Consider the following 27,749-nt stretch of genomic DNA (forward strand, 5'->3'; position numbering starts at 1 on the left):
ATGGGTGTCCACTCTCAGCCACTGCTCCCTTGACGAGTGGAGGGTCGTTAGCCTAATGGGTAGGATAGGACATTAATCCTTATTAATAAGTATAATGAAATTATAAAGTAACTAAACTTTTATAAATTCTCAATCTTAGTTACTTTAGAAATATTTGAAAATGGTGCTATTTCATGAAATTGCACTTTGCCCCTTGCCAACTTATTAGTGGAGCATGTGTGGTTAACCATGTAACGACCCGAAAATCATATTGTAAACAACGATAATTTTTCTGTTACTTGAGGAACTATTTATGCAAAATATTTTAGCTCTATGAGGTTAAAATGGAATAAATTAACTAAAATAGTATTATTTAATATCTAAAAGAATTAACAAAAATTAAAAGGTGTGTAATTTAATGAAATTGACTTATGAAATTATTAAGGTAAAATATAATTCGTTTTAATAGGGTAATTGGGGTTAAGGAACTCAAATGTCATAAAAGGAAACTTTAATTATCAAGACTCTAGGGGTAGGTTGGAAAGGGTTTAAATTTAACAAGTGAGGGGGCATTAGGTAAATTATGGCATAACTCCCCAAGGAGAAGAATCGATCCTTCTCCTTGGCGTCCGTTCCCTATTCACGTGCAAAAAAGAAAACGGCAATATCTTCTATTCTTGTGTGTGTGTCAATTGGGAAACAAGAAAAAACAATTATTTGTGTGTATGATTGTGCGACACAAGCTGCAAGGGAAGAAAAAAAACAAGTTGAGAGGGAAGAAGACATCAACAAACCAAAGGAGGAGGGGGGAGGAAAGAAACCTTGCTTGATCGATCCTAGAGAGAAGAAAGAGGGCTGCGATTTTGGCAACAATTGGTAAAAAATTCTCTTCTAATCTCTTTTGTTATGTTTATATATCAAATCTCATGTCAATTGATGATTGTTGTTGTCAATTCTCTTCCTAATTGATGACTAATGGTTTAATTCCATTGGTGTTGGGTGTTTTTGATGGCTTAATTAACAATTTTATGAACACCTTAAATAATTTCCTTGTTCAAGTTCTTGTTTTTGTTATCTTCAATTCTTTTGGATTCGTATGATTGATTTCCTTCATCTAATACCTTGTGTTGAACCATCCAAAAGGTCCTCAAAACAGTCCCTAAAATGTCTTAATGTGAGGCTTAATGGTGGAGAAAACTAAAGCCCTAGTGATATTTTTCTCTGTAGCAACGTACTTTGTTTTTTCCATATAAGCAATGTACTTTGAATCATGGCTTGAGGTGGGAACTGTTATCTAAACTTCGTAACATGTTGCTACTGTTTAGTACTTAATTTTTGTAACACCCGAAATTAGAATGGTCAAGAAAGGAAAGGCAACCCTAAGTCAAAGGGTCAACTCGTCGAGTCCAAGGAGGAACTCGACGAGTCGGAGCAGGATTCGGGGATGGGGTAAGTGACCAACTTGGCGAGTCGGCCTCATGGACTCGGCGAGTCCGGTCTAAAGAGGGAAACCCTAAATCCGAGACTTTGGGCACTATTTAAGCATCTTATTCTCTCCATTAGGGTTCCATATAGCCTCTCTCATCCAGAAATCGAAACCCTAAGCCCCCATTATTGCTCATTCAAGTTTCTTGCCATTTTTGGGTGATTTGAAGGAAGAAGGAAGGAAGGAACCATTGGGGATTCAAGGGTTTGCAGTAAATCCAGAGTTTGAGGGCCTTTCCAGAGCAATTCAAGGTAAGGAGTCGTTACCTTCCCTCTTTTGCATGTAAATCAATCTTGATTGTGAGATTTGGGACTCTTATGCCATGTTCTTGAACCATTTCGAGTTAGAGCCCAGATCTGAAGTTGCTACTTCAGATCTAAGTGTATTCTGGCCTAGAGAGTCATAAAATATTATTCTTGGTGGTGTAGGTGAAGCATGGTTATCTTAAAACCTAGCCCTAGAGTGTTTTGAGCCTAGATCTCCTTAGTTATACGTAAAGTTTGCAACTTTATGTGGGGAATGGACTTTGGAAGTATGGATCTATGATTTGGAGCCCCTGCATGGCTCGAAAAGCCACTAAATGGATTAAGAACTAAAGTGACTCGGCGAGTTGGATGAAGATGGGAAGGAACTCGGCGAGTTGGTAGAACAACTCGGCGAGTTTGTTGAAGAATGCCTTGGACTCGGTGAGTCTGTTCTTGGACTCAGCGAGTCAAGTCGCGAAACCCCAAACCCTTCAAGTTAAGACTCGGATCAGTGAGTTGAGTGGGGACTCAGTGAGTTGGACAGGACTGGACTCGGAAATCGGTAGACTTGGCGAGTCAGGGGCTGACTCGGCGAGTCGAGTCGCGAATGGAAGGACTCTGAGCGTATGAACTCGGCGAGTCAGTAGGCAGACTCGGCAAGTAGGGTTAACCTGGAAGGTTGAATTTGACAAAAAGTTGACCAGTTGACTTCTAGGGGTATTTTGGTAATTATTGGCATTTATTGAGTTCAGTTATCTGGTGTTGACCAATGGAGGAGTTCGTGTCGGTGATTAGAGCAGCGTGATCTTATTTTCTTCAGCCGACAGTTGCAGGTGAATCTTCTCACCATACCAATGGGTCTAAGGCACCAAGGCTGACCCATCTTATGTTGTGTGATATGATAGTTAGCTTTATACTATGTGGTATGCTGGTAATTATGTGATATGCTAGTTGTCTTTGTGATACTTGCATGAAAGACCATGTGGGGTAGCCCATGGTAAAATGATATAAGACATCCTAGAACATGCTAAACACCTTATATAATCACACATATATGTACCCAATTAGTCTTAAACTACTAATTGAAAATGTTAAGAAATCCTAGAACATGATAAACACCTTATATAAGCGTTATAATCCCTAAGGATTGCATCTAATTTGTTGTAGGACAAGGCTAGTGGGTTTAGGGTTCCAAAGGACCCCATTCTTGAGTTTAATCCCCAAGAACCATCACACAAGGAGTTTACGGTCGTAAACTCTTGAGTTTACGGCCGTAAGCTCGTAAGCCTTAGCTTATTTGGTGCTTTGAAGCTTTATATGTTCCCTAGAAGCATTTCTACTTGATGGTTTAGTCCTTGGAAAGGTTTAGGGCATCAATACACTCCTTTGAGGAGTTTACGGCCCCAAGGCCATTTCCTTTTGGTTTTACTACCGTAAACCCATATGGAAAGTGGTATGTTTATGTTTTCAAGTCCCATGCTCATCTAGGATAGGGTTTAGACATTTATCTAAGGCTAATGAAGGCCTTAGGCACACTTTGGTACCCTTATTTGATGTTTACGGCCCAAGAACCAAAACCCTTAGAGATTACGGCCGTAATCTCTCATGGGTATGGTGTTTATGGTGTTTTCAAGTTCTACACACATTAGGGTACGAGCCTAGCATAGTTTCATTGCAAAAGGAAGGGACCTAGGCACTAATTTGGCCCTTAAAGAAGGGTTTACGGTCCAAGATGTTCTTGGGCCGTAAACTCTTAAATCTTGTTGGTTTCTTATGATTTCTAGTGTATTAGACACATATCAAGCCTTATAACACACTTAGATAGAAGTACTCACGATTTGGGACGAAAAGCCGAAGATCCGTGAGAGAGAATTTGGCTTTTCTCTAGTTGGAAATGTAACAAATGAATAAATATGGCTAAGAACCATATATATACCCCTAGGGTTTTTGGCAGAAAATATTTTATTCAGACATTGAATTCTAATATCAACGAGTTTTGGAATAACAAAGTTGCACAATACCCTAGTGCATCCTCTCTCCTGATATCTCTTTAAGTGTAAATCCTGAAATACTCAAACTTATACTAAAAAGTTTGAAAATTTACTGCAACCGTTCTAACTTCTATTGACTTGATATTGTTTGTACAAAATAGAAATTTCGGGTTGTCACAGCAGGGCTTATGTGATATATGGTAGCTTTTATAGCTAACTGTATATATGATATGTGTAGCTTTTATAGCTAACAAGATATGTGATATGTGGTTTGTGTGAATGATATGCTCTGGGAAACTCACTAAGCTTCGTGCTTACATGTTTGTTTATGGTTTCAGGTATCATCGTTTTGGAAAGGAAGAGCTCGGGTTGATCGCAGTGCACACACCTATGATTTGCGCAATGAATGATTTTGGGATAAACTCTGATAAACGATTTGATTGACTATGATTTGATTGTTAGAATTAAATGGTATCTATGTTTTAGTTATATTAAAAATGAAATTTTACCCCTGATTTCTGGGACGTTACAATTTTCATCTATATAGTTGATTTTGGTTAAGTCTTAATGGGTTAAGTTGTCAAATAACCCTTAAAATGCATTGCTGGGAAATTCTGAAAAATTATCAATCTGCCCCTGTTTTGAAAAAAAATGTAGAAAAATCATCAGAGATCGTATCAGTGATCCGTAAACTCTCAAAGTTTTCATTTTGAGTCTAGTTTGTCCATGAATTTTTTCAGGACCTGTTGTTTCCTCCAACTTAGGTGAAAATCGCCTTTTTCACCATATGGTCACAATTTAGCTGCACGGATGGGTTGTCTTGTAAAATCCATATAAAATTGTAGAAAAATCATTTGGACCTTTAAAAGTACTTTCTGAAAAGATAAGAGTCTAAAATACTGTAATATTCAAAAATATTGTATATTTTGAAGTTCTTGGTGGTGTTAAAATGGCTTTGAAACTTTACGTGGAAACCATGCCCTATGAGATTAGATCTGCAATATGGAGCTTTGGTGTGGCTTAAAAACGTCTGGATAAGAAATTGTGACAACCCGAAATTTTCGTTCGGTCAAACCCTAAAATCAATCACTTCAAATTATAAGTCAAGTTCATTTTTATTTATTTAAAAGTAAATTTAACGTTCGTTTGATTATAATAATAATTATTTTTTAAACGAACGGGTGAAAGGAAGTGTCGTCTCGAGTCTTGAAATTCCAAAACCGCAAGGACCACGTAGTTAAGGAATTCACGGCCAAACTTTTATGTTTGGGCGGTAAATTCTTCCAAAAACCGTAAACTCATTCCTTAAGCATGAGTTTACTCCCCAAAGTACCTCACTTCTTACTTGCAATCTCAAGAGCAAACTCCAAACACTCTCAACTACCATCCCGTCTTTCACCCGATTTCCCAAAAACGTAAGTACTTCTTGGCTTGATTTGTTGTTCTATCATAACAACTAGTGAGTATACATCTTTTCATCCATCAAATTTCGTGTTTTGTTTAGATTTCCAAAACACCAAGAACACACACTAGTGTTCTTGGGTCCTTAGCACCTTTTCAAGCTTCTAACTAGTAAGTGCTTCTACCCTAGTGTATTGTACAGCTTATTTCCTTTCCAAACATCAAGAAAGTGTCCCAAGAACACCAAGAACAAGGTGTCCACGATTCAAGAAGTCCTTGAATCGTAAACACCAAGTAAAGGTGCCAAAGGGTGCCTTAAGGTGCCTTAGTCCTTCACAATGCCTTAAGGACATGCCTAGCTCCTTCCTTGATGTGTTTAACACATAAAAAGACACAAAAATCCCTCTTTTATATGTGTTTACGGTTTGGGGAGCTCCCAAAACCGTAAACACCCCAAAGTAAGTATAAATGCCCCATATTCCTTCCTATGCCTTAGAAGCTAGCATGGATCCATTCTTTGTTGAACTAAGGACTTAAAAACCCCCAAAATACCATATACCTTATGAGTTTACGGTAGTAAACTCAAAGGAAAATGGTTTAGGGACCGTAAACTCCAATTAGGAGTGAATTGGTGCCCTAACTTCTTCCATAGGCTTATACTTCAAGTAGAAAAGCTTCTAGGGACTTTTTAGACTTCAAACCATCAAATGGTTAAAAGAGTAGGAGCTTACGACCATAAACTCAAGGGTTTACGACCATAAACTCTTTTAGTTGTGACCACAAAACCGTAAACTCCCTTAGGGAGTTTTCCTTGAACCCTACACTCACTAGCCATGCCCTACAACACTTGGTTGCAACCCTTGTGATCTTTAACACTTGAAACAAAGGGTTCCCATGTCCTAGAGTGTCTTAACTTGATTAATTAGTTATTAATTGACTAATTAGATTACACATATGTCTATTATATAATAACTAGGATCATAGAGTGTGTTCAAGACTTCACTTGACGCCTAGCAATCCTACATCTTCAGTTCATCCAAACCACTTGCTACAGGTGAGTTCATACCCCTTGAATTAACCTTTTAAATGTTTCTAAATGATTTTAAATAGTTTATGGGGGGGAATACAGGTTGAATCATGGTATTTATTATATCAAGCACATGTGATTAATAACTAACGTGCAATTAGATTTACTATATGTTGGTTGTTTTACCAAACAGATTTCTTCAAATGTTTTATTAAAGGTAATATATGTTCAAAACTCTTTATCAAACCGCTTTATAAACCGACATCAAGTCGAACTTTTCTTAGATATTAATCTTTTTCAAAGGCTTTATAAAACTCCTCTTATGCTTTTATATTATCAATTGCATGCCTATATATGTATAGTTATATAAGTAATGCTTGAAGGACTTAGGAAGGCTAACCCGCTTTATTTCCTTTTCCTCGTCGGGATGTGGTCTGGTAGGGTATCGAGTATCCGTCCGAAGGTCATTCAACTATTAGTTATATATCATGTATACATATATAGACATAAAAGTACCCTCAGTCAGTTAAGTACCTTTGGCTAGCAAAGGTATACCTTTAGTATACTTGTACCTTACTAATAACTATTATAGGTATAGTTAGGAGATACTACTTACCATTCCAAGTACAAGGAATACACCAGAGTCAGTTCATTCATGAGTCTATACTAAATGATATATGAAGGGATACACTTACTTGGATACCTTTACATAGATACTTTGTTAAAAGCATGTCTGTATATGTATAGTTATATAAGTAATGTTTAAAGGACTTAGGAAGGCTAACCCGCTTTATTTCCTAGTAAGCTATTATAGGTATAGTTTGGGCTTATATATGATTTGGTAATAAATATGGATTTCGACCTAGCGATTCGTTGCGAAAGTCACATTTAGTTCCAAATGTAGAATAGGGACTACCAATCATATTATTACTTACTTACAGTGGGTCTCGTGAGAAGACTACTTACTTACTAGACGGGGCTAAACATTCCGGCACCCAACTGTTAGCAACAGAGGTAATGAACATCTACGGATGCCTACGGTTAATACTTATATTAGGGTACCTTTACGGAACTAACCATTCCTACGCCCTGCTATTAGCTACAGAGGAAAATGAACATCTACGGACGTCCAAGGTTATTACTATTTCGGCAGTCGCGATGTCGGGTTGATCCTAATACAAAAGGATAAACAGTTACATGGCTATATTTTTCCTATTACTTTTATTTTGTGATACATTCACATAAACGATGAGGTAGACTATATATATTGTTAATGGTAGTCATACAAGGGAAAAACCATCTTTGTTACTTTCAAAACAGTTAGGTCTTGGTAGAAGATTTCATCTATACTAATAGGAATCATAGGGATTTCTAGGGTTTTTCAAACGTTTTCCAGTACTTACAAGCATTTCCACACTTGTACGAACTTTCTTTCAAAACAATGTCAAGACTTTCATTACAAGTTTTACAAAACAAAGACACATTAATACTTATGAATTCACCAGCTTTTTGGCTGATACTCACTTTCAAAATAACTTGTATTCTCAGGTGACTAATAGATAGGTACGATGACCGGGTTTTGTGAAGACGGAGCAGTTCAGACTCGTCTTTTATTTTGATTGTTCATTTTGTTGTCTTATACTATGAAAGAACACCCTTGTAACTAAAATTATACTATTAATGCAATGGATGATGTTGTTGCTTGTTTACTACTTTGCATTGTTGTGATACATTACATGACGTCCTCCGCCCCAGAACGTTTCCGTCATTCTTGGTTTTGGGGTGTGACAGAAATGGACTGCATGAACTCGACGAGTCGCATAGAAGACTCGACGAGTCTGATGACGATTGACTGTGGATAGTTTTTGCATGGACTTGGCGAGTCAGTAAGACGACTGGACGAGTCAGTTAGGGTTTTCCCAACTTTTGGACGCACATGGACTCGACGAGTTGTCAGGAAACTCGGCAAGTCAACTTGGGTTTCAGGAATTCTCGAGTTCTGGAAGGACTCGACGAGTCAATAAGCTGCACTCGACGAGTTGGGTCAACATGGAATATTAACCTTGACTGTTGACTTTGACTTTGACCAAGGGTTGACCAATTTCACTTTTGAGGGTATTTTAATAAATTGGAAATGTATGGAAGTGGTCTTATGGTATATATATAGGTGGTGGAGTTCGTGGCTGTAATTCGATAGTTTGAGCTTATCACTTCAGTTCGACATTTGTGAGGTGAGTTCTCCTCACTATACTAAGGGGTCTAAGGCACAAAGTTCGGCCCATTGGATTTGATATCCTAGTAGTTGTTGATATGTCGGGTATGAGTTAGTATGGCATGCTAGTTGTTAGGATAGTCTAAGAGTGGTTATGCATGCTAGTTTTTATAATAGCTTGGTAGATCTGTAGGACTACATGTGATATGGCCTGATTATCTGTATGCATAGTTAGTATTATATGTCGACATGTTATGTGGGTAGGGTTGAGGTTGCACTGCTCCATGCGGTGACCAACAAACCATGGAGTATGCCAGATATGAGTTGAGGGCCAAGGAGAGCATGCCAGACTCATACTAAGGACTCCTAAGCATTCCAGATGCGAGCTGAGGGCCAGAAGAGCATACCAGACTCGCACTGAGGGCTAGTCATTTCGTTACAGTCCAAGGACTGAGGGAGCAAGCCAGATATGAGCTATGGGCCTGTAGGGCAAGCCAGACTCATAGTGTGGGCTCAGGGGTAATCCAGTCTGTAGAGTTGTGGACCCATCACATGTTGTTTTTTATGTGTGCTACTTGTTATGTATTGGTATTTTGGGGAACTCACTAAGCTTCGGGCTTACAGTTTCAGTTTTGGTTTCAGGTACATCAGATGATCGCGGGAAGGCGGAGGCATGATCGTACAGCTCCTCACATTTTGATTTTGATTTCTGGGATACTCTGACATGAAAATATTTTGAAAACACTTTGTAATAATTAATGGTTTTAATTTGGTTGAAAAAGTTTTAAATTGGCTCAAATTTTATGGATGTTACATTCTCACTATACTCATGGGTCAAAGGCATTAATGTCGTCCCACTGGATTATGTTTGTAGGATGCTAACTGTCTTTGTGACTCTTGTATATGTATGTATGTTTTATATGGGTTGGGCTTGATTATGTGGGATCGGCCTGAAGCATGTATGTTGGGTTGGACCCGTTCTTGTTTGATATATTGTACTTTGGGGGAAACTCACTATGCTTTCTGCTTACGATTTATGTTTAATTGTTTCAGGTACTTCGGTTCAAATGGGAAAAGTCTGGTATGATGGCATTGAACACCCTAAAGTTTCTTCCGCATTATCTCTTGATTTATCATTGATGTTTTAGGATATATTATCATACTCTGATCATTTTTATTTATATTGAATGGATGTTGGTTATTGGCTATTTTAAAAATGAATTTTTTACCTTGAATTTTTGGGATGTTACATGGATCCTAAAACTTTATGATGTAAAAAAAATATAATCAATAATAATTGTTGATGCAAATTTTATGATCTATAATTTTAAGATGCAAAATGAGTGTTTGGATAATATACACATTCATCAAAAATTATGACTCATAAACTTTGGATCATATTTTTATGTATCAAAGAATTTTTTGAATCTTACAATTATAAATCATAAAAATTTTCATCATTTACTTTGGATCAAAAAGTTTTACATCATACAAATCAGAATTGTTTTTTATCATGTATTTTTTAATCATATTTTTAAATATGAAAAAAAAAATTGAACCATACAATTCTAAATCATAAAAAATTTGTATCATTTTATTTTGGATCATTAATCTTTTCTTATTATAAAAATACTTGAACTTTATACTACAAATATCATAAAGATCCAAACTTTTATATCCTATATTTTTGGATCATAACTAATATTTTGCGTCATAACTTTTGGATTATAATTTTAGGATAATAAATTTCAATTATTATAGTCATGACCAAGGTTGTAGAACTCGTTACTTGGTACCTGTTCAGCCGACTACCGAGTAGCGAGTACTCGGGAGTACTTGGGGAGTACTCGGATTTGGAAATTTGTGTGGAAATATTTTTAGGGAAATTATATATGTCAAAATCATAAGATAAAATCATAAGTTGATTGAAATATATAACAAAATTGGATACATGTGAATACAAAAAAAAAAAAAAAAAAAAAAAAAAAAAAAAAAAAAAAAAACACACACATAATGGTCTCGCTTCGTGAATAATTACTGAAAATTTAAGATATATATGTAGTAATAATCACATGTGTGTGTTAAATAATAAATCATTAAGTATATTATACATATTAATCACCGAGTTGACCGAATTTCACAACACTACTCAGTTCGTAAAGGGCCGATCGGGGAGTACTCGGGATATGTAACTCGCCTTGGCGAGGGGGGGAGTAGCGAGTACTCGGAGGAGTAATCGGACAACTCGGCGAGTTTTATAACACTGGTCATGATCCATAATTTTATAACTCATCTTATATTTTGGGGGTGTAAAATTTGGCATCATAAGTTTTGGATCATTAATTTTGTAACTTATATCTTTGGATTCAAAATATACAATAAATAATTTTTATGATTCAAAATGTACGACATACTTTGAAGCTTTTGTTAATTATAGCATTGTCCTTTCAAATGTTTAAAACTATGACATTATACTCTTACAAATATTCCTAGTTATAGCATTGGAGTTTTGAAGATCTATTAAATTGTACAAGTTGACCTTACAAAATATACATGTATGTTATGATTCAAATGGTGAATATGCATTCTAACTACCTACTTCTAAATTTATTTATTCAAGCATTATAATGGTATAAATCTACATGAGTATAAAATTATATTTTTTTAATGTTATGGTGCAAATAATCTCTACTATGATTCAAACACATAAAACCTATATTGTGTACTTTTTTTTAGTTATGTATTGTAACAACTATAAACATTTCATGCCACGTTATTCACTCTTCACATATCCTTTTTATGAACCCATATTTGTTATGATCTAAAAGTTGTTTTTTTTTTGAAACAGCAAACTAACTAATCTACTCCTAAATAACCATCTATGTCTCCATAGAGACTTGAACCCCTGACCTCTCATATGAGAATGTCACTCCATACCGCTAGGCCATTGGCCCTTTGGTGATCTAAAAGTTGTTATGATCCAATATTTTAAATGATGTAAAAATTGTTATGATCTAATACATGTTATGATCCAAAACCGACTATGATCCAATAGCAAATAGTTAAATTGATTTTTCTGGTCCAAAATGATATGATACAAATATATTATGATCTCAATCACTACAATGCTCTAGTTTATATCAACACATATATTATGATCCTAAACTCTACAATTATCTAATTCGAACAGTTTACAATCCAAATAATTTTATCATCTAAACATGTTAGGTTTCAACTCTACCAATGAGATTAAAACTAAATATATAATTTATCTAATCCAAAAGAGAATTAAAAATCCAAATATGTTATGAGCCAAAACTATGATATGATCGATAATTGTATAATGCTCCAATTCAACAATAAAATGATTCAAACATGTGATAAACCATAGAATATATCAAAGTATAGACCTAATACCAATATAAACCTACAAATAGAAGACATTCAAAAACATTTAACTTGAGCAACTTTTAGCTTAACATTAGGGCAGCTTGAAAACCATGAAAAACATTACACTTGTAAAGCTCTATGATTAAACATTAGGCATCTTGAAAACCTTAAAACATTACACTTGTAAAGCTCTATGATTAAACATTAGGCATCTTGAAAACCTTATACACATTGATGTCCCCAACAATAATAGAAAACGACTTTAATCCTTAACAATGACTAAAAGAGCAGCTTTAAGAGCTAAAATTGCTATGAATCTTGTTCATACTATCACAATTAACCCATTAAAGTAATGGAGATGAGCTTTTATCCCCTTACTAAATAAAAACCATGTATTGTGAACAATAGGGAAGCAACATCAGAAACCAACTTTGTAGTGGAACCAAACCAACCAAAGATGTAGTTTAATGCCCATAAGATGAACATTAAGATCAAGCATATACCCATGATCATCACCTATGACATTCCATTTCAAAAAAAAATAGGTCAAGCCACTAGAAGGAGGCCAATACAACAAAATTATATAACATTTAGGAACCACCACACACAAATTATGATCATTAGGACATCAGTTATAGAGCAAGTTGAACCGTCAAGCAATCCAAAAGACAACAAATAACATTATGAAACCTACAAATATGTACACCATCAAAAGAAAACACATTTGAAAGACACCCACTAAACACAAAATCGAGCTGAAAACGATAAACACTACAAGAAAAACTATGAACTCTCTTATACATTTCATCAAACACCTGTAAAGCATCATTAAACATAAGGTTTAGTTTTCCAATTTCGAGTAAAGATCATGATCAATCATATAGAAATATACCACAAATTAGATCCTAAACTACTTTCTTTTGTTCAACCATTAGTTCAATTAACAAATTAATGAACTTTGATTAACTAAATCAAAGTTTAATTGAAAAAATGGTTTTTTAACCTAAATATTGTAAAACATATAACATACTAGTTATTTTTTATAAATCATGTTTTTTATTCATAAATTTTATTTAATTGTATCGATTAACTATCTGAATCAATATGATTAAAAAAAGAACAATATCTTTTTTATTCTTGAATTAAAAGAAGAGTTTAAAGAAATTGAATATATAAATAATTACGGTTTGTTTTTTTTTATGGTTTTTGTAAAACTAAAAACCATACTATCGGATTTTGTTTATTTTATACGGTTTTTTCAATTTTCTGGTTTTTGCACATCTAAACAATATAAAACAAAAATCACACTAATTGTTTTCAAAATATACAAACACCTTTACATATGCTTAAACAGTTAAAAGAATAAGAAATATCCATATCGGCATATCCCCTTCTTCCAAGAACACTCCACGCAAATTGCAACATTGACGGTGTATGTACACATGTACCTGACTGTAAAACCAGCTCAAATGCAATTCCACAAACGTCCAAACTCTCTCTCACATCAATCAATCAATCCACAAACATTTCGCTGCATCTTTCACTCACGAATCACTATCGACACTAGTCCGTACTCAAAATCATTCACATTATAATAATATTCTACTCGATCACCGCTTTCGTTTTCATGGCTGTTCCAAGATCGAAACCTTTTTTTCCTCTGGAACACCGTCATTCATGGTGGAACACGGCGGAATGTGGTGGTGGAACTTTGAGAGGGTTTGGTGTAAGTAAGATCGGAGCTAAGTTGGTGATGAATTGTAAAGTTAATGAAGAGTGTAGAAGGTGTCGTGATTGTTGTACGGACGACGGTGGTCGGAAGAAGGATGAGTTTGTGGAGATGATGAGGGAAGCTTGGCCGTATTTTGAGGCTCACGGCGGACGAACGTTTGTAGTTGTGCTGTGTGCTGAAATAATCGAGAGCAACAATTTGGGGGGCATTCTTGAGGTATTTATATTAATTAATTTCCGTTTAATTAACTACTAGTACAATATTTGATTTGATCGACTTGTTTAAAATTAATCTGATATAAAGAAAATAAAAAATCTAATTTGATATTTTTAATAAAGTTTAAAAAATCATCAACAATAAAAAGCATTAATTCAAGCTCGACAATTTAGTAGCTATACACTTAGATTTGATTTTATGGATATTTATAAAACCAACCGCTTTGAATGTAATATTTATAAAAATAACCCTTTATCTAAAAAATGGTCAACTTTTTAAAAAGAACTCCGTACTACTTTAGGTCAAATGAAATGTATTTTTTCTTATTGAAATTCCGGATTTTAGACAAAATAAATAAATAAATAAAAACTATAGCGTAACAAGTTCTAAATCCAATGAACAATTCCAAATTCGAAATTTTTTTGTTTTTTACTAAAATCTAAAACAAATAAAGAAACATAGCAAATGGAAGTATGTATACGATACATGGGCACAAATGTGACATTTTATTGAAAAATATTGAAATTTGACATTTCGAACATTATAGATATGAGTAGAGAGAGTTTTTTGAGAAGTTTTTGTGCAAATGAGAGGAAAAAAATACACACTATATGTTCTTGATTGGTAATGAAGGAATTTAGGACAAAGTGGTAATTTTTTCAAAAAGACGGAAAACTTGGTTCTGATGGTTACTTTTGTTAATATCCATTTTTTTAGAAATGGAACTTTTCTAACAAGGGTTTTCGGACCAATTTTCACGCACCGACTAATCCCCCGCTGCGAACATGAGGTTATGTCTCATGCCTTGGAGTCACTGCAGGCGAATGGCCACAGGAGCTGAGTAGTGTCAGGATTTAAACATGGATCAATATGTTATCCACCATATCTTCCACATGTCTTACCAAGTCACCACAACCCAAGTGGTTGTTAATATCCATTTATTTTAAGGTTAATTGCAAATTATAGCAACCAACTACCACTCAACTATCAATAACAGCAACTATCTTTTCTTTCATCAATTATAGTGTCGTTTTTCACTAATCAAATTGCCACCCTAGGGGTAATAAGAGAGAGCAATACTATGTAGGAAAATGTACGTTTATATACAGAATCACACATTCTTAAGAATACTACAAATGTATGAGGAAAACCAACAAAATCGAAAAAAACACATTCTCGAGAATGCTTTGTATTCGAAAAATCCTTTAATAAACTCATTCTCAAGAATACTCTATCCTTTTATTTCCTTCACTCCCAACCTTGGAAATCCATTCCAACCTAAACTCATTTTGGTACATGTTTCTATGCATCAATGACAAATTGAGAGAAGAGGAAAGTGAGAGGGAGAACGTGCTTGCATATCCCCAACACCCGTGTATGCATAATCAAAAACTCAAGTTGAATTATGCTTCCCAACTCCATCTAAGACCCGATTTTGTTCACCAAGAATGCAATTTGAGCAAACATCCAAGTTTACATGGAACCTCCAAATTCTTCTTTGCCCTATCTAAAGTGTATCCAACTTCTTTGAGATATTTTCGCCCAACCTCGAAGGTATAGTTTCACCACTTATTTCTAGTTGAAACATGATAAATTCACGCACCATTTATTCTAGATCGAATTCAGAGATGGTTTTAAGGATCTTAAGTTTCCTTCTATGTTAAAAGTCTTGTTTATCTTGAAGAAGATCGGCACACAATGCATCAAGGTGTCACCTTACAAATAACATCGCACATGTTGCTTCATTAATCATATCATATCTTAACAAAAATAATAATATGTCGGCTAGGTTCCAATATATTTACAAATCAAAATGTAACATCCTCCACCGCGATATATAGAGTAAATATCTCGAATATCTCCATTGATCTCCTCTCTGATACCATTTAATTAAGAGTTAATAACAAAATGATCATTTATATAGCAAAAATGTCCACCACTTTACAAACTTACTTTTTGTGATATCATATATTGCGATTTCATCTTTTTATCATTGATTTCCACGCGATGAATACTTAATAACGATGGTAACAAACCTCCTTTTGAAGTTTCATAATATGAAGAATAAATTACAGTTTTTTTCCCAGATAATTTCCTCTTGTAACAAACTCAGGAATAAATTACCATACGGGACCAAATTTGCAGTTTTTGAACAATCTCAGGGACCAAAAATGTAACCTACTTTAATAACATGCAATGCAATGCAGGATATCTCTCTTCTTCATGGCCTAGGAATAAAGTTTGTTCTTGTCCCAGGGACACACGAACTGATCGACAAGCTGTTAGCTGAGAAGGGTTTGTAAAACTTAGCTCTTTTATTTGTTATAAATTATGGGTAATATTATTAATTAATTATTTATAATGAAAGTTTATAAAATTATATTACAGGATGCAAGCCCAAGTATGTTGGAAAATGGAGAATTACCGACCCTAATTCTCTTAAAGCCTCAATCGAGTCAGCCGGAAGAATTAGTCAAATAATCGAGTCAAAGCTCTCTCCCACACCCTCATTAAACATCACAGACAACACTTGCTGGCATCACAATCTTACTGTTGCTACCGGTAATTTTCTTGCAGCCAAGGTAAAATCATCAAACATATATATATATATATATATATATATATATATATATATATATATATATATATATATATATATATATATATATATATATATATATATATATATACATTGGACATGTTTGGCAAAACTAACAAAAAGAAACTGTAGTTGTGTAGCTGAAAGTTATAGCTTTTATTTGTATATGAGCGTTCTGCAAAAGTAGCCGAAAGTTTTTAAAACATATAAACTTATATAAAAATACATCTTTGTAAAATGTAAAATAGAAACATAATTTTAAAAAAGGATAATTTGCAAAAATATAAGAGTTTTTTTGTTAAACGCCACTTGAAGTAGCTTTTGGATTTGAAACATTTTGTTTAAACTAAAAGCAGAAGCTCCTACTACTACTGAACAAATCTTTTTCTTTTTTTCAAGCTTTTTTTATAGGCTAAAAGCTAGAAGTTTGTAAAAGTTGCATGCCAAACACACTCGTTATCTTTCTTTTTGAAATAATTGTTTTACTATTATATAATACACTAGTTTATAACCCGTAATAACCACGGTTATAAAATTAATTAAACTTTCATATTAAAAAATCAAAATTATTAATCAATTATTTAAAAAAGTTAAATAAATACGTTTATTTGAATTATTAATCAATTTTTTAGGTATATAAAATTATAACCGTTTATTTAAATAAATACATGAAGTTATATCAACTTATAATCTGTATTAATTTTATTTTGCTTTTTAATCTAATGTTATTAATTTAATATAATTAAAGTGAAAATTTTTAAAATTTGAAATTTAAATAAAGAATCAATTATTAATTTAATGTAATTAAAATGAGAAATTTAAATTTTGAAATTTAAAATTTATAATTAATAGGTTGACAAGTAGCAATGATATGTGACATATAATATTAACGAGAATCTCTAATAATTTGACACTTGCCAATAAAAAAATAAACTTATTCATTTATTAGAACAGAGAGATTTTCTCCACATCATAGATCGATCTATAAAACAATTGATATACATGTGTCTTTGATTTTATGGATTTTATAAAATTGACATTATCTTTTAGAATAATCACCATATACTTGTCCATTTTTTTGGTAGAAAAAAGGAGTGGTTGAAGGCATTGATTATGGAGCCACGGGTGAAGTGAAGAAAATAGATGTTTCACGTATCCATGAAACACTGGATAACGACTCAATTGTGATCTTAAACAACATTGGATATTCGAGCTCTGGGGAATTACTAAATTGCAAGTATGATTGATATAATACAAGAATATAACATTTACAATCTTTATGAATTATGAATTATTAATTATGACCACAAATAAACCATTTTAAGTATTTTTGTTATTAAAAAAATAATGCAGCACATATGAAGTTGCTACAGCTTGTGCTATGGCAATTGGAGCTGAAAAGCTTATTTGCATTATAAATGGGCCCATATTGGATGAAATGGGCCGTGTTATTAGGTTTTTAAGTGTTGAAGATGCGGATAGGTTGATCAAGCAAAGTGAAATAGCTGATAATTACGTAAATGCCATTGCTGAGAAAGACCATTCCAATTCCAATCCCACGTTCCGGAATGGAATTGGATTTGACTTTGACCATGGGAATGGTTTTGCTATTGGTGATCAAGAAAGATCAAATGGTTATCTCTCAGAGTTAGCTGCTGCAGCTTTTGTGTGTAGAGTAAGGGTTGCTTTTTTTTACTTGATATTTGTTTCTTGAATGTAAGGGTAAAATGGTCATTTAGTCTCATTCAGACAGTTTATCACGTCTAGAAAAGAAACATACCTTATGTATATATACAGACCCTTATCTAGACTAACCTAAGAAGGTGGAATAAGATAGAGATAGGGACTTTGCTCTAGATCTTTTGTTTGTACAAAAAGACGTAAATGCCCTCATCTAACATAAACTTTATACCACAGGGAGGTGTGAAGAGAGTGCATCTACTAGATGGGAACATTTGTGGAGTGCTATTGAAGGAATTATTTCAAAGCAATGGAGTTGGAACAATGGTAGCTAAGAAAGAAGAAAAAAGATAAAATCTTTTTATAACAAAATTTAAGTTTTATATGAAACAATTGTTAGCAGAATTCATGTTGAAAACAATGTGTAAACTAGCATATAACTATCTTATGTAATCATGTAAATAAATCAAATGTTCTTAATCAGATTCCATGAGCATAAATGTTTTTGTAGAATTGTTAAACACTTAAACATACAGAATAAGGAGAAATGAGGGTAAGTGCATCAAACAGACTGATTTATTGTAATCCATGAAACCAAACATACAAATTGCAATTGAAAGAACCTGAACAAGTGTTGTAATTGTAAAGCCACTTTAGTTCTCAGGTGTTTTTGGAAGCCCTTTCCATTTGAAGTTGTCTGAATATGCCTTTGCCTGAAAAAAGTTAATTACAAAGTTATGTCAAAAGAAGAAATTAAATTGGATATAAAAAACAAACCCATGATTGCTTCATGTAGAGGTAATTAAAAGAAGTAATTAGAGTTGGTTTTTGAGTGTCAAACCTTCAATAGAGGTGATTGGTACTTCTTGACCTGTAGTTAAGAATCATTTAGATGATCAATAAACAAGTTTAAGAACAAGAACAAAGCTGTGAAATAGTTTTGGATGTAGTTCTCACAGTGTAATCCCAACCATGTCTTTCTGCAAATGCTTTTGCATCTGCTTCACTACTAAAACTGAGTGCAGAATCACCGACATTGGCATAAGGATCCCCTGTTGATGTCCAACCCATCAATGGATTCTCCCATCTACATTGGAAGAAAACAAGACTTATTCCATCAGGTAGATGTCTAAATGAATGACAATACTTCCTTTAAGTTGTGGTGTATGTGAGAATCACAAAAGAAGAGAAAGAAGCATACTTCTGTGTCGACATAAAATTAATCTTCCACTTGCCAACTTTTCCAGCTCCTTGCTGTGAAGCTGTTCGAGCAGGTGAATAGATCAGAACCTGGCATTTATGGAAGTTATACAAGTTAAACAATCAGCAAGATAGGGAATTAAAACGTTTTGATCAATTAGGTCAACAGGGACATAAAAATTAACAATACATACAATCAACAATTGCATACGAATACCATATTACCATAAACAATCAACTGGAAAAATACGAGATGGGGATTAGGGATGCATGTTAGCTTATTGGTGATATGCATATCCAAAATGTTCGAAAATGACATCATGATTGACAAAAACCCTAGATTCAGAATCCCATCGATCGACGAACTAGATAAAAAGGGGGAAAATGAAGTGCTAAAGGTTCTAATCGATGGAAGAAAATGAGAATTCGGCGAACGGAAAGATGCAGTAAATTAAAGAATGATAAACGGATCTTACCCTCCGTTGAAGATGTTCATCCGGAATACCGGAAACAGTGCCGATTTCTCCAGCTTTATACTCAACAGACAAGGCATCTGTAGAGAATCGACTGATTAATTGAGGAAGAACAAACCGATGCGCGGTACTTGAATGGCTTCCGATACGACGGAGAGAGCTCGCCATTTGTCTGCAGAGAAGCAGATGCCTAGGGTGTTTGGATGTCCGACTAGGAATGTTAACCTCCGTTAAGCCTTTCTATTTTTATTGAATTAAATTATGATTTTGTATAACGAAACATATTATATATAATCAGGTTCATTAGTATCAAATGTTTATAGAAATAAGTAAAAAAATATACTCCCTCCGTCTCAATATTATTGTCCACAAACAAAAAACACAAAAATTAAGAAAAACATTAATTAACACTAATTTTATATAATAAAATGACAGTTTTGTCATTATTTTGCATTTAATGTTCCATTAAATGCTTAATTGGTTAAGTAATAATGAGGGGTATTTTGGTAAAAATGTTATTTATTTTTAGAAGTGGACTATTATTTTGGGACAAACCAAAAAGGAAAGATGGACTATAATTTTGGGACGGGTGGAGTAAAATACAATAATTTATAGTGACACGTATATAAAGTAAAAAAGTTTAAAGTTAACGAACAGAATTTCAAATAATCAAAAATATATAATATATGAATCGACTCATACATGGAAAGTGTTTATAAAATTAGCACAAAAACATAAAAACAAAAACAAAAACAAAATTACGTCAAAATATAGGCAAACTCAAATTTATATCGACACGTATGTAAAAAAAAACAAGTAAGTTTTTCTAATTAACGAACGTAAGTTCTAAATTTAAATCGAAACATTGACCGCTTCGAACATGTCGAATCTTTCTCATCATGGACACCCTATTACCTCCTCAGGATGAGCCATTGTTGACACTTTATTACTCAAGTTTGTTGCTTTAAACTGCTCGCAAATTCAAATTTTCAAGCAATCTGCTTTTTTTTAGCAAATAGGTTTTCAAGCAAGATTTTTCTTACCATGATATGTGTCGTTGGCAATGGAAGAGGTGGCGTTGGCGAGGTCGGAGGTAGTTGTGTGTGTCTGCTAAGATGGAGGAGCATAAGAAGGAAAATATGGGTGTCGCTTAATAAGGGAAAAAGGAAAACACAATTTATTATTTCATTTGGAATCTCCTTAGGTCTGATCGAATCAAAGCCTTGTTGGCCTATTCATATGCGTAAAAATAACAAACAAAACACTCTGAATTAACAGATTCAACGAGCCTCTTAATAGAACCATTAAGATGCTCAACAAACAACATCTTAGACGCTTTACATGTTCACCTTTCGTGGTTTCTTTTCTGGTTTTTTTAAGGTCTTGCTTGATATTTTATATTTGCCAAAAAAGAACTTCACAATCGGAATTTTTGTAACACCCAAAAACTAATATGTCTTGAAACCATCAAGATTTTATATTTTTGCATAATTGGTCCCTTGAGTACGTTGGGCGTACCTATGAGTACGCTTAACGTACTCTGCATGAAGGATCGTGGAGGAGCCTTACGTACGCTGGGCATACGTAAGGGTACATCGGGCGTATGCACCAGAGGGCTAAAACCCTAAATATCGGGCGTATACACCTTTTAGCCTCTTGGACCAAACCTTATCAGCCTCTTTTCGTCTACCTTCAACTGTGTTATTGTATGTGAGAGTTTTGAGCTTAAGGAGAGGGTTTTTGGTGGCCATTTTAGAGTTCTTTCAAGAAGAGGAAGTGGTCTAGCAAGCTTGGGTCGGTTTGGTGCTTCAAGGATCTGCATCTTGGTCATCTTGCAAAGCTCCTGGAGGTAAAAAGCTTGCACCTTTCCATTTAAATCTCTAGATCTAGCTAGGGTTTTCTAGTCTTGTCTCTTTGGTTGATTTTGGACACCCATTTGTGAGTTAAGCAACTCCAGAAGGTGGGGATGACAGATATGAGGTCCCTTGGTCCTTTAGTATCATAAAAATGGAGTCTTGATGGGAGTTTTGGCCTCATGCATGGGTTAAAGACCTTGGAAAGGTCTTATTGGAGGTGTTGGGTGTATATGAGGCATGCAAAGGCATAAAGTTGCCAACTTTATGCCTTAGGACATCTTAATGGACTTAGATCTGGCTTTTGGACGTAAAGGAACCGAGTATTAAGCACTTAATGGAGAAAGTGCTTAATATGGTAGTACGTTGGGCGTAACCCAGTGTACGCTAAGCATAGTCCTAAGACCCCAGTACACTGCACGTACCAGGATAGTACGCCAAGCGTACGCATCTCAGTTGGGCCGAACCTGTTTTGGGCCTTTGAGCTTTGGGGCCTCACTTGGTTATTGGATTTGATTACCTTCTGTGAATTATGGGCCGCTTCATCTGTTATGGGCCATGGATATTTTGGTTGGGCCTTATTGGGCCAAGAGGCCCATTAGTGATTTTGGACTTGGATTTTGAGCCCATTAGCAAGGGAAGGATAATTGGGCCTCATGGAAGGATTTGGGGTTGGGTTTTCCTTTGATTAATTTAAGGTCCTAACATTGATTAATATTATTTGTCCAGCATGGGAGATTACAGACTGTTAAGAGAGCAGCTTTTGTATTCAACAGACTGAGGTGAGTCTTATCACCATACCCATGGGTCTAAGGCACCAAGGCCGGCCCATTATGTGATTATGATATATGTGTTAGTCATTCTATGATTTGATATGATATGTGATTGCGTGTTTTGCATGAAGGCCCCGGGGGGAGCCTGTGGCATTGGATGTAAGACCATGTGGGGTAGCCCATGGTAGTCCTAGGTAAAGACCATGTGGGTAGCCTATGGCATTGGATGTAAGACCATGTGGAGTAGCCCATGACAGTCCTAGGTAAAGACCATGTGGGGTAGCCCATGACATTGGATGTAAGACCATGTGGGGGAGCCCATGGCACGCTTACAAGTTTTCTGTATACATGGCTTATGTGATATGTGTGTAGCTTTAATTAGCTAACAGGATATGTGTATGTGTAGTGTATGGTATGCTCTGGGGAACTCACTAAGCATTTTGCTTACAGGTTGTTGATTTGTTTCAGGTACATCTGAGCCCAAGGGTAAGGGCAAGGCGTAATGGCGCGGTGTGCACTCTATCTCTCTTTCACTGATATGTTTGGGGATACTCTGATGATTTAAAAAAAGATGTAATGAATGTTGTTTTGAAAACAAATATGTTGGAATTTCATGGTTTATGCAAATGTGTTTTGTTAATTAAAAATGAAAATTTTCCTTGAAAATCTGGGTCGTTACAATTTTTTTGCTGTGAAGATATCAATTCCAATCGAGCATCATGTTATGTTAAAGTTTTGTTTGGGGCCCAGCTGAAAAGCTAACTTTTAGCTTATAAATCAAATTATCAAAAGCTAGCTTATAAGGTATTTTATAAGCTAGGATAAGCTACATTTATGGTCTTACAACCACTAAATTATAAATTGTCTTATTTATGTCAAATAGAGCCTAAATGAAATTATAAAAATAACATGTTTGTGTGTAGGTAACATAAGAAATATTTGAGCACCACCACATCAGGATTCATATAGTTGTGTTTGTGACCAACCTGTTTACTTGGAGTATTATTGTTGTGTATAAGGAAAAAGTCTGCAACAATAAATGGTGTATTAGAGGTTAACCTTCACATAAAGAATGTATAACATTTAAATAAAAAACCCAGCAATATACACACACATGAAATATGGGAAAGAAAAACAATCTAAGTAATTTCTTAAGGAGTTACAAATGGATATATTGGTTCACTATTCATTGATGTTTCTAGAACCTTAAGCCTATGTAACATTCAAGAGTACCTAGAATTACTATTCAAAAAATATACTGTATAAAATGATCATTGGGCCATGCATACACATGTGTGTATACATATAGAACAAATATAGTGATTGATGTACGTTATTTTCGGTTTGATTCAAAGAAAGTTTGTTCATTTCAAAAGTTTACAGTTAAATAGTTAGATTAAAAAGGATGCCCATGTCACAAAATGAAAAGTTAGAAGATTTAATTTCCACTGTACCATAGAGGTCCTTTTCGTAATTTACCCATTATACATTATAAAAGTATAACTATATTTAAGGAGCTAGAAAAGGAAAAACAATTACAAAGCATTTAAAGCTAACATTTGGTTATGTTACTAAGAAAATCAATTGAAATTATTTTGAACAACTCAAAAAATAACAATGACATATTATTTTATCGAAAACATAACCTTTAAGAAACTTATGAGATTTAAATAACGCCACATTTGTGTACTTCCAAAACTCCCATATGATCATTAAAATGACTACCTCTAAACATGAACATTATGTGATAGTTAAGTGCACATAATCCACCCAAGACAGTTATTTTTTAATCGTAGTGACATAAGGAGTCGCCAAATCCCATCGTCGGTTGATGAGATATCTAGTAGTCATCGCCACCTCACACAAAATGAACAAGTTAATCAATATTATCATCGTGATTTTGACAAATCGGACAAAAAATAGAATCCAAATCAACACCCCTATTAGCAGAATTGATCATGTTGAAACGCAATTTAACAAAACTCTCCACATTAGGGTATTTAACTTTTAGGGCAATTCCATCTAGTGGAATAACCTCTAGTAACATCATCATTATGATTTCCGCGTTGAACTAATAGCGAAATCCTCTAAAACATCTATATATCTAGGGATGAAAGTGGATCAAACCCAATCCGGATGGACCCAAACACAAAAAACGGTTAACTGGATTTTGTAGGACCGGAAAACAGACCGATATATAGGAACCGATTCCGATTTTATTTCAGGTACAATACAGGGTAAAGTGGGTGTAGAACTGAAAAACTCGAAAATGTCAAAATGGGTCGGTGGAACCTGGTAATGTGGGTCTAGTATTGAAAACCCAAAAACTCGGGAAAACCAAAAATTTTTGGTAATCACTTAGTAGGTTGAAATTTGAAATTTTCCATATTTGATATCCCGACTTCAGGGGATTATAATTCATTGAATATTAAACCAAAATTAATGAAATTATAGTTTAAAATCATGTAAAACTTTAAACTAGACGTTGGAAAAATTGTATGTTAATCTTACTTAAAACGAATTAAATATGCATGTTTTAAAATTTTTACATAATTTCAGTTTTAATATCCTGACCTTGGGGGACTGTAAGTCAATGAATATGAAACCAAATTTGACATAATTATAATGTAAAATCATGCACAAACTCTAACTACATATTGTTGAAAATTGCATGCTAATTCGACTTCAAACGAATTATATATGCATTTTTAAAATTTTCATAGAATAACAGAAAAAGTTGGAAAACATAAAATTTCCAGTTTTGGTATCCTAACTTTGGGGATTGTAAGTTAATGAATATGAAACCGAAAATGAAAAAGTTACAGTTTAAAGTCATATACAAACTCTAAGGTTGCGTTTGGTTGTGGAAAATTTTCCAATTTCCATGAAAAATGAAAATGAAAATGAAAATTTTGAAAACACACTTAGTTGATTCAGTTTTCAAAAAATTTCCAAGAAAATGAAAAATTTCCCGTTTTTCAAATTTATGTAAATTAGGAAAGCGATTTATGTAGTTTTCCAACTTATAAAAAATAAATAAATAAATAAATAAACTCAATCAGTTTCAACCAAACGCGTTTTCTAAAATTTTCATTGGAAAACTAAAAATGAAAACTCAATTCTATTTTCTAAAAACGTTTTCTTGAAAAATGAAAAAAAAAAAACTTTCCACAACCAAATTCACCCTAAACTATACACCTGAAAAAAATGCATTCTAATCTGCGTTCAAACGAATGAGATACACATGTTTTAAACTTTTCACAAAAACCGGTTTTTGTTCCTAACATCGATTCTGGTTCTTAAACCTGGTTTACCCAGACCCAAAGGACCCAAACCCAGTTTACCTAGACCCGAAGGACCCAAACTCGAATAAAAGTCATTCTTTAAACCCGAACCAGTTTTATATATTCTGGTTCTAACGGTTATGGTTTTAAGTATATCTCTATCTATATCCAAAACCCACTTATTTAATTAATATGACACAAATGAGCAAGTGAACTAAACAAAACTATTATGAGGCACAATGCCTTTATTGTGTAATTGATTTATCAAACCAACAATTATGGACCAACCCGATGCCTATTTGCCTCATAACCATTCGACCCAAACCAACCTCCAACACCATATAGTAGCCCACAAGGAACTCGAATCAACAACAAACCGCCACCTCCATTCAAGTAACAAGGCCCGATCAAAAACTCCCAATGCGAGTTCCACCTTTGTCTTTAGAGGTCAACACCTTACTCCATTTAATCCAAAGAATTTCATATTGACCTTCTTCAACTCCTCAAAAGAAAGGAAACCTCAAACTTTTGCACTAATTCTTCCTAGACTTTAAAATGTGACCTATAAAATTGCTCAAGCAACCCAAAACCGATTTCAACAAAGGTGTACTCACATTTTTACTTTCGAACTAGAGTTTCTTCTTGAATCTCTCAATGACCCCATCCCCCAACATGACACTCTATACAAATTTTTCGCATTATCTTACCTACTCTAACAATTTTATATATAAGATATATGTATATTTGTTTTAAAAAGCATTGTAATATAATTTTTTGTTATTATGAAAGTGTATATGATAAGTAAAAAGTTGTACAAATTGGGTACATGTTTTACCTCAATGAACATTTTATGAGCACCTCTCTTAGGCAACCGAATATGAAAGTTAAAACTAACAAAGAACATCAAGTGCAACATTTCTCCCAATGAATTACAATGGAATCTTCATTCTAAAATGTGTGGCTATATAATACTTTGATCTAAAACACATTGAAAACTGAGGAAATCAACAATCGAATTAGAAAAATCGTTTGCAACTACTCAAAAGAGCTTCAAGAGTTATTCAAAAATGATAATGAAGAACTAAAAAGAGATCAAGTTTATTCCAATACCACAGTAGCACCCAAATCCTTGAGCTTCGCCATGATTGCTTCAGCGTCGTCCTTGGTGATTCCTTTCTTGACCACCACCGGTACTTTCTCCACCAAATCTTTCGCTTCTTTCAATCCTAAATCAGTAAAAGATCTAACTTCCTTAATGATTTTGATCTTCGAAGCTGCATCATATTTCTCTAACTTCACATCAAAAACAACCTTCTCGGCGGCTTTGGCATCGGATCCTGGTCCGGCAGAGGCAGCGCCGGCGGATGATGGTGAACCAATGCCGGTCACCGCTGGGCCGTAGTTATTGAAACCCATCTTGTAACGTAGGAGGACTGCGTAATCATTCCTCTCGAGTTTTGTAAGGCTGAGGATCTCGTCGGCGATTCTTTCGAGCTTCTGTGATTGAGTTCCGGTGGCCGTGCAAAGGTGGCGTGAAAGCGAGAAGAATCTGGTTAGCGATTTAGGAGCAGTTCTGGCAATCATTTTGGCTGGGGTTTCAGATTTGGGGGTTTAGGGTTCCATAGTTGTCTGGTGGAGTGAGTTAAGACGAGAAGAGGGTGATTTTGTCATTTCGATAGGTATTTGATCTCACATTTTAGACTTATTTGCGCTTTGAGTCCCTCTACTTTCAGTTATTGTGAGATGTGGTGTATAGCTTTAATTGGACCAATTTTTGTTTAGAGAGTGGTGATTTTGTCATTTCGATAGATAGGTATTTGATCTCACAACTTAACTTCCTTAACGTTTTCATCAACTTATCTATGAAAACCATCAGTTCTATTTATATTATTTGATCAAATTTTATACAAATTGTTCATTTTAAATCTGTTAGAAAATCTATAGGACCACATAATCAGTAAATAAGTTCAATATAAGAGCAGATGAACCTATTTTTTCTGCCCCTTCCAATCTATGGCCACCTAGGAGCTACATAAGCTCTTTTTTTTACTTTCATTTTTATAATCCTCAAACACAATGAATTATGGTGAACAAAAAGCCCCGAACTAGAATACTGAATCAACGTTGTTTATGTTAATATGAGACGATGCTTGATGCTTGAAAATCACAAAATTTAGGATTTGGTACGGTGGGTATCAGTGCTACTGC

General features: G+C 34.4%; 3 protein-coding genes across 3 annotated transcripts; 1 reads left to right on the forward strand and 2 right to left on the reverse strand.

Moving 5' to 3' along the window:
* Nucleotides 1–13,124: 13,124 nt before the first annotated feature.
* Nucleotides 13,125–18,537, forward strand: LOC145097498 (putative amino-acid acetyltransferase NAGS2, chloroplastic). Its single transcript, XM_079035065.1, has 6 exons — nucleotides 13,125–13,679; nucleotides 15,887–15,974; nucleotides 16,068–16,261; nucleotides 17,364–17,515; nucleotides 17,632–17,953; nucleotides 18,196–18,537. Exons 1-6 carry the CDS (start codon nucleotides 13,359–13,361, stop codon nucleotides 18,310–18,312), a joined length of 1,194 nt encoding a protein of 397 aa, XP_078891191.1. The 5' UTR covers nucleotides 13,125–13,358; the 3' UTR covers nucleotides 18,313–18,537.
* Nucleotides 18,421–19,866, reverse strand: FRO1 (NADH-ubiquinone oxidoreductase-like protein). Its single transcript, XM_079035066.1, has 5 exons — nucleotides 19,635–19,866; nucleotides 19,160–19,248; nucleotides 18,916–19,045; nucleotides 18,800–18,829; nucleotides 18,421–18,671 (listed from the first exon to the last, which is right to left on the reverse strand). The coding sequence occupies exons 1-5, from the start codon at nucleotides 19,797–19,799 to the stop codon at nucleotides 18,612–18,614; spliced, it is 474 nt and encodes a 157-aa protein (XP_078891192.1). The 5' UTR covers nucleotides 19,800–19,866; the 3' UTR covers nucleotides 18,421–18,611.
* A 6,566-nt stretch (nucleotides 19,867–26,432) lies between these two features.
* Nucleotides 26,433–27,213, reverse strand: LOC145097500 (Ribosomal protein L12/ ATP-dependent Clp protease adaptor protein ClpS family protein). The gene has a single exon (XM_079035068.1). The coding sequence runs from the start codon at nucleotides 27,123–27,125 to the stop codon at nucleotides 26,640–26,642; it is 486 nt and encodes a 161-aa protein (XP_078891194.1). The 5' UTR covers nucleotides 27,126–27,213; the 3' UTR covers nucleotides 26,433–26,639.
* Nucleotides 27,214–27,749: the final 536 nt, after the last annotated feature.

The sequence above is a fragment of the Lactuca serriola genome, chromosome 4, assembly GCF_051521515.1.
Source record: "Lactuca serriola cultivar US96UC23 chromosome 4, Lser_US96UC23_V15, whole genome shotgun sequence".
Lineage (NCBI taxonomy): Eukaryota > Viridiplantae > Streptophyta > Magnoliopsida > Asterales > Asteraceae > Lactuca > Lactuca serriola.

What these genes read in the sequence shown, in the direction of transcription:
- LOC145097498 (XM_079035065.1), top strand. Translation starts at nt 13,359, where the DNA reads ATGGCTGTTCCAAGATCGAAACCTTTTTTTCCTCTGGAACACCGTCAT. An exon ending in CAAGCTGTTAGCTGAGAAGG is followed by an intron (nt 15,975 to 16,067) that starts GTTTGTAAAACT and finishes ATTATATTACAG; the next exon opens with GATGCAAGCCCAAGTATGTT. An exon ending in GGGGAATTACTAAATTGCAA is followed by an intron (nt 17,516 to 17,631) that starts GTATGATTGATA and finishes AAAATAATGCAG; the next exon opens with CACATATGAAGTTGCTACAG.
- FRO1 (XM_079035066.1), bottom strand. Translation starts at nt 19,799, where the DNA reads ATGGCGAGCTCTCTCCGTCGTATCGGAAGCCATTCAAGTACCGCGCAT. An exon ending in ATGAACATCTTCAACGGAGG is followed by an intron (nt 19,249 to 19,634) that starts GTAAGATCCGTT and finishes CATAAATGCCAG; the next exon opens with GTTCTGATCTATTCACCTGC. An exon ending in GACATGGTTGGGATTACACT is followed by an intron (nt 18,830 to 18,915) that starts GTGAGAACTACA and finishes TCTTAACTACAG; the next exon opens with GTCAAGAAGTACCAATCACC.
- LOC145097500 (XM_079035068.1), bottom strand. Translation starts at nt 27,125, where the DNA reads ATGATTGCCAGAACTGCTCCTAAATCGCTAACCAGATTCTTCTCGCTT.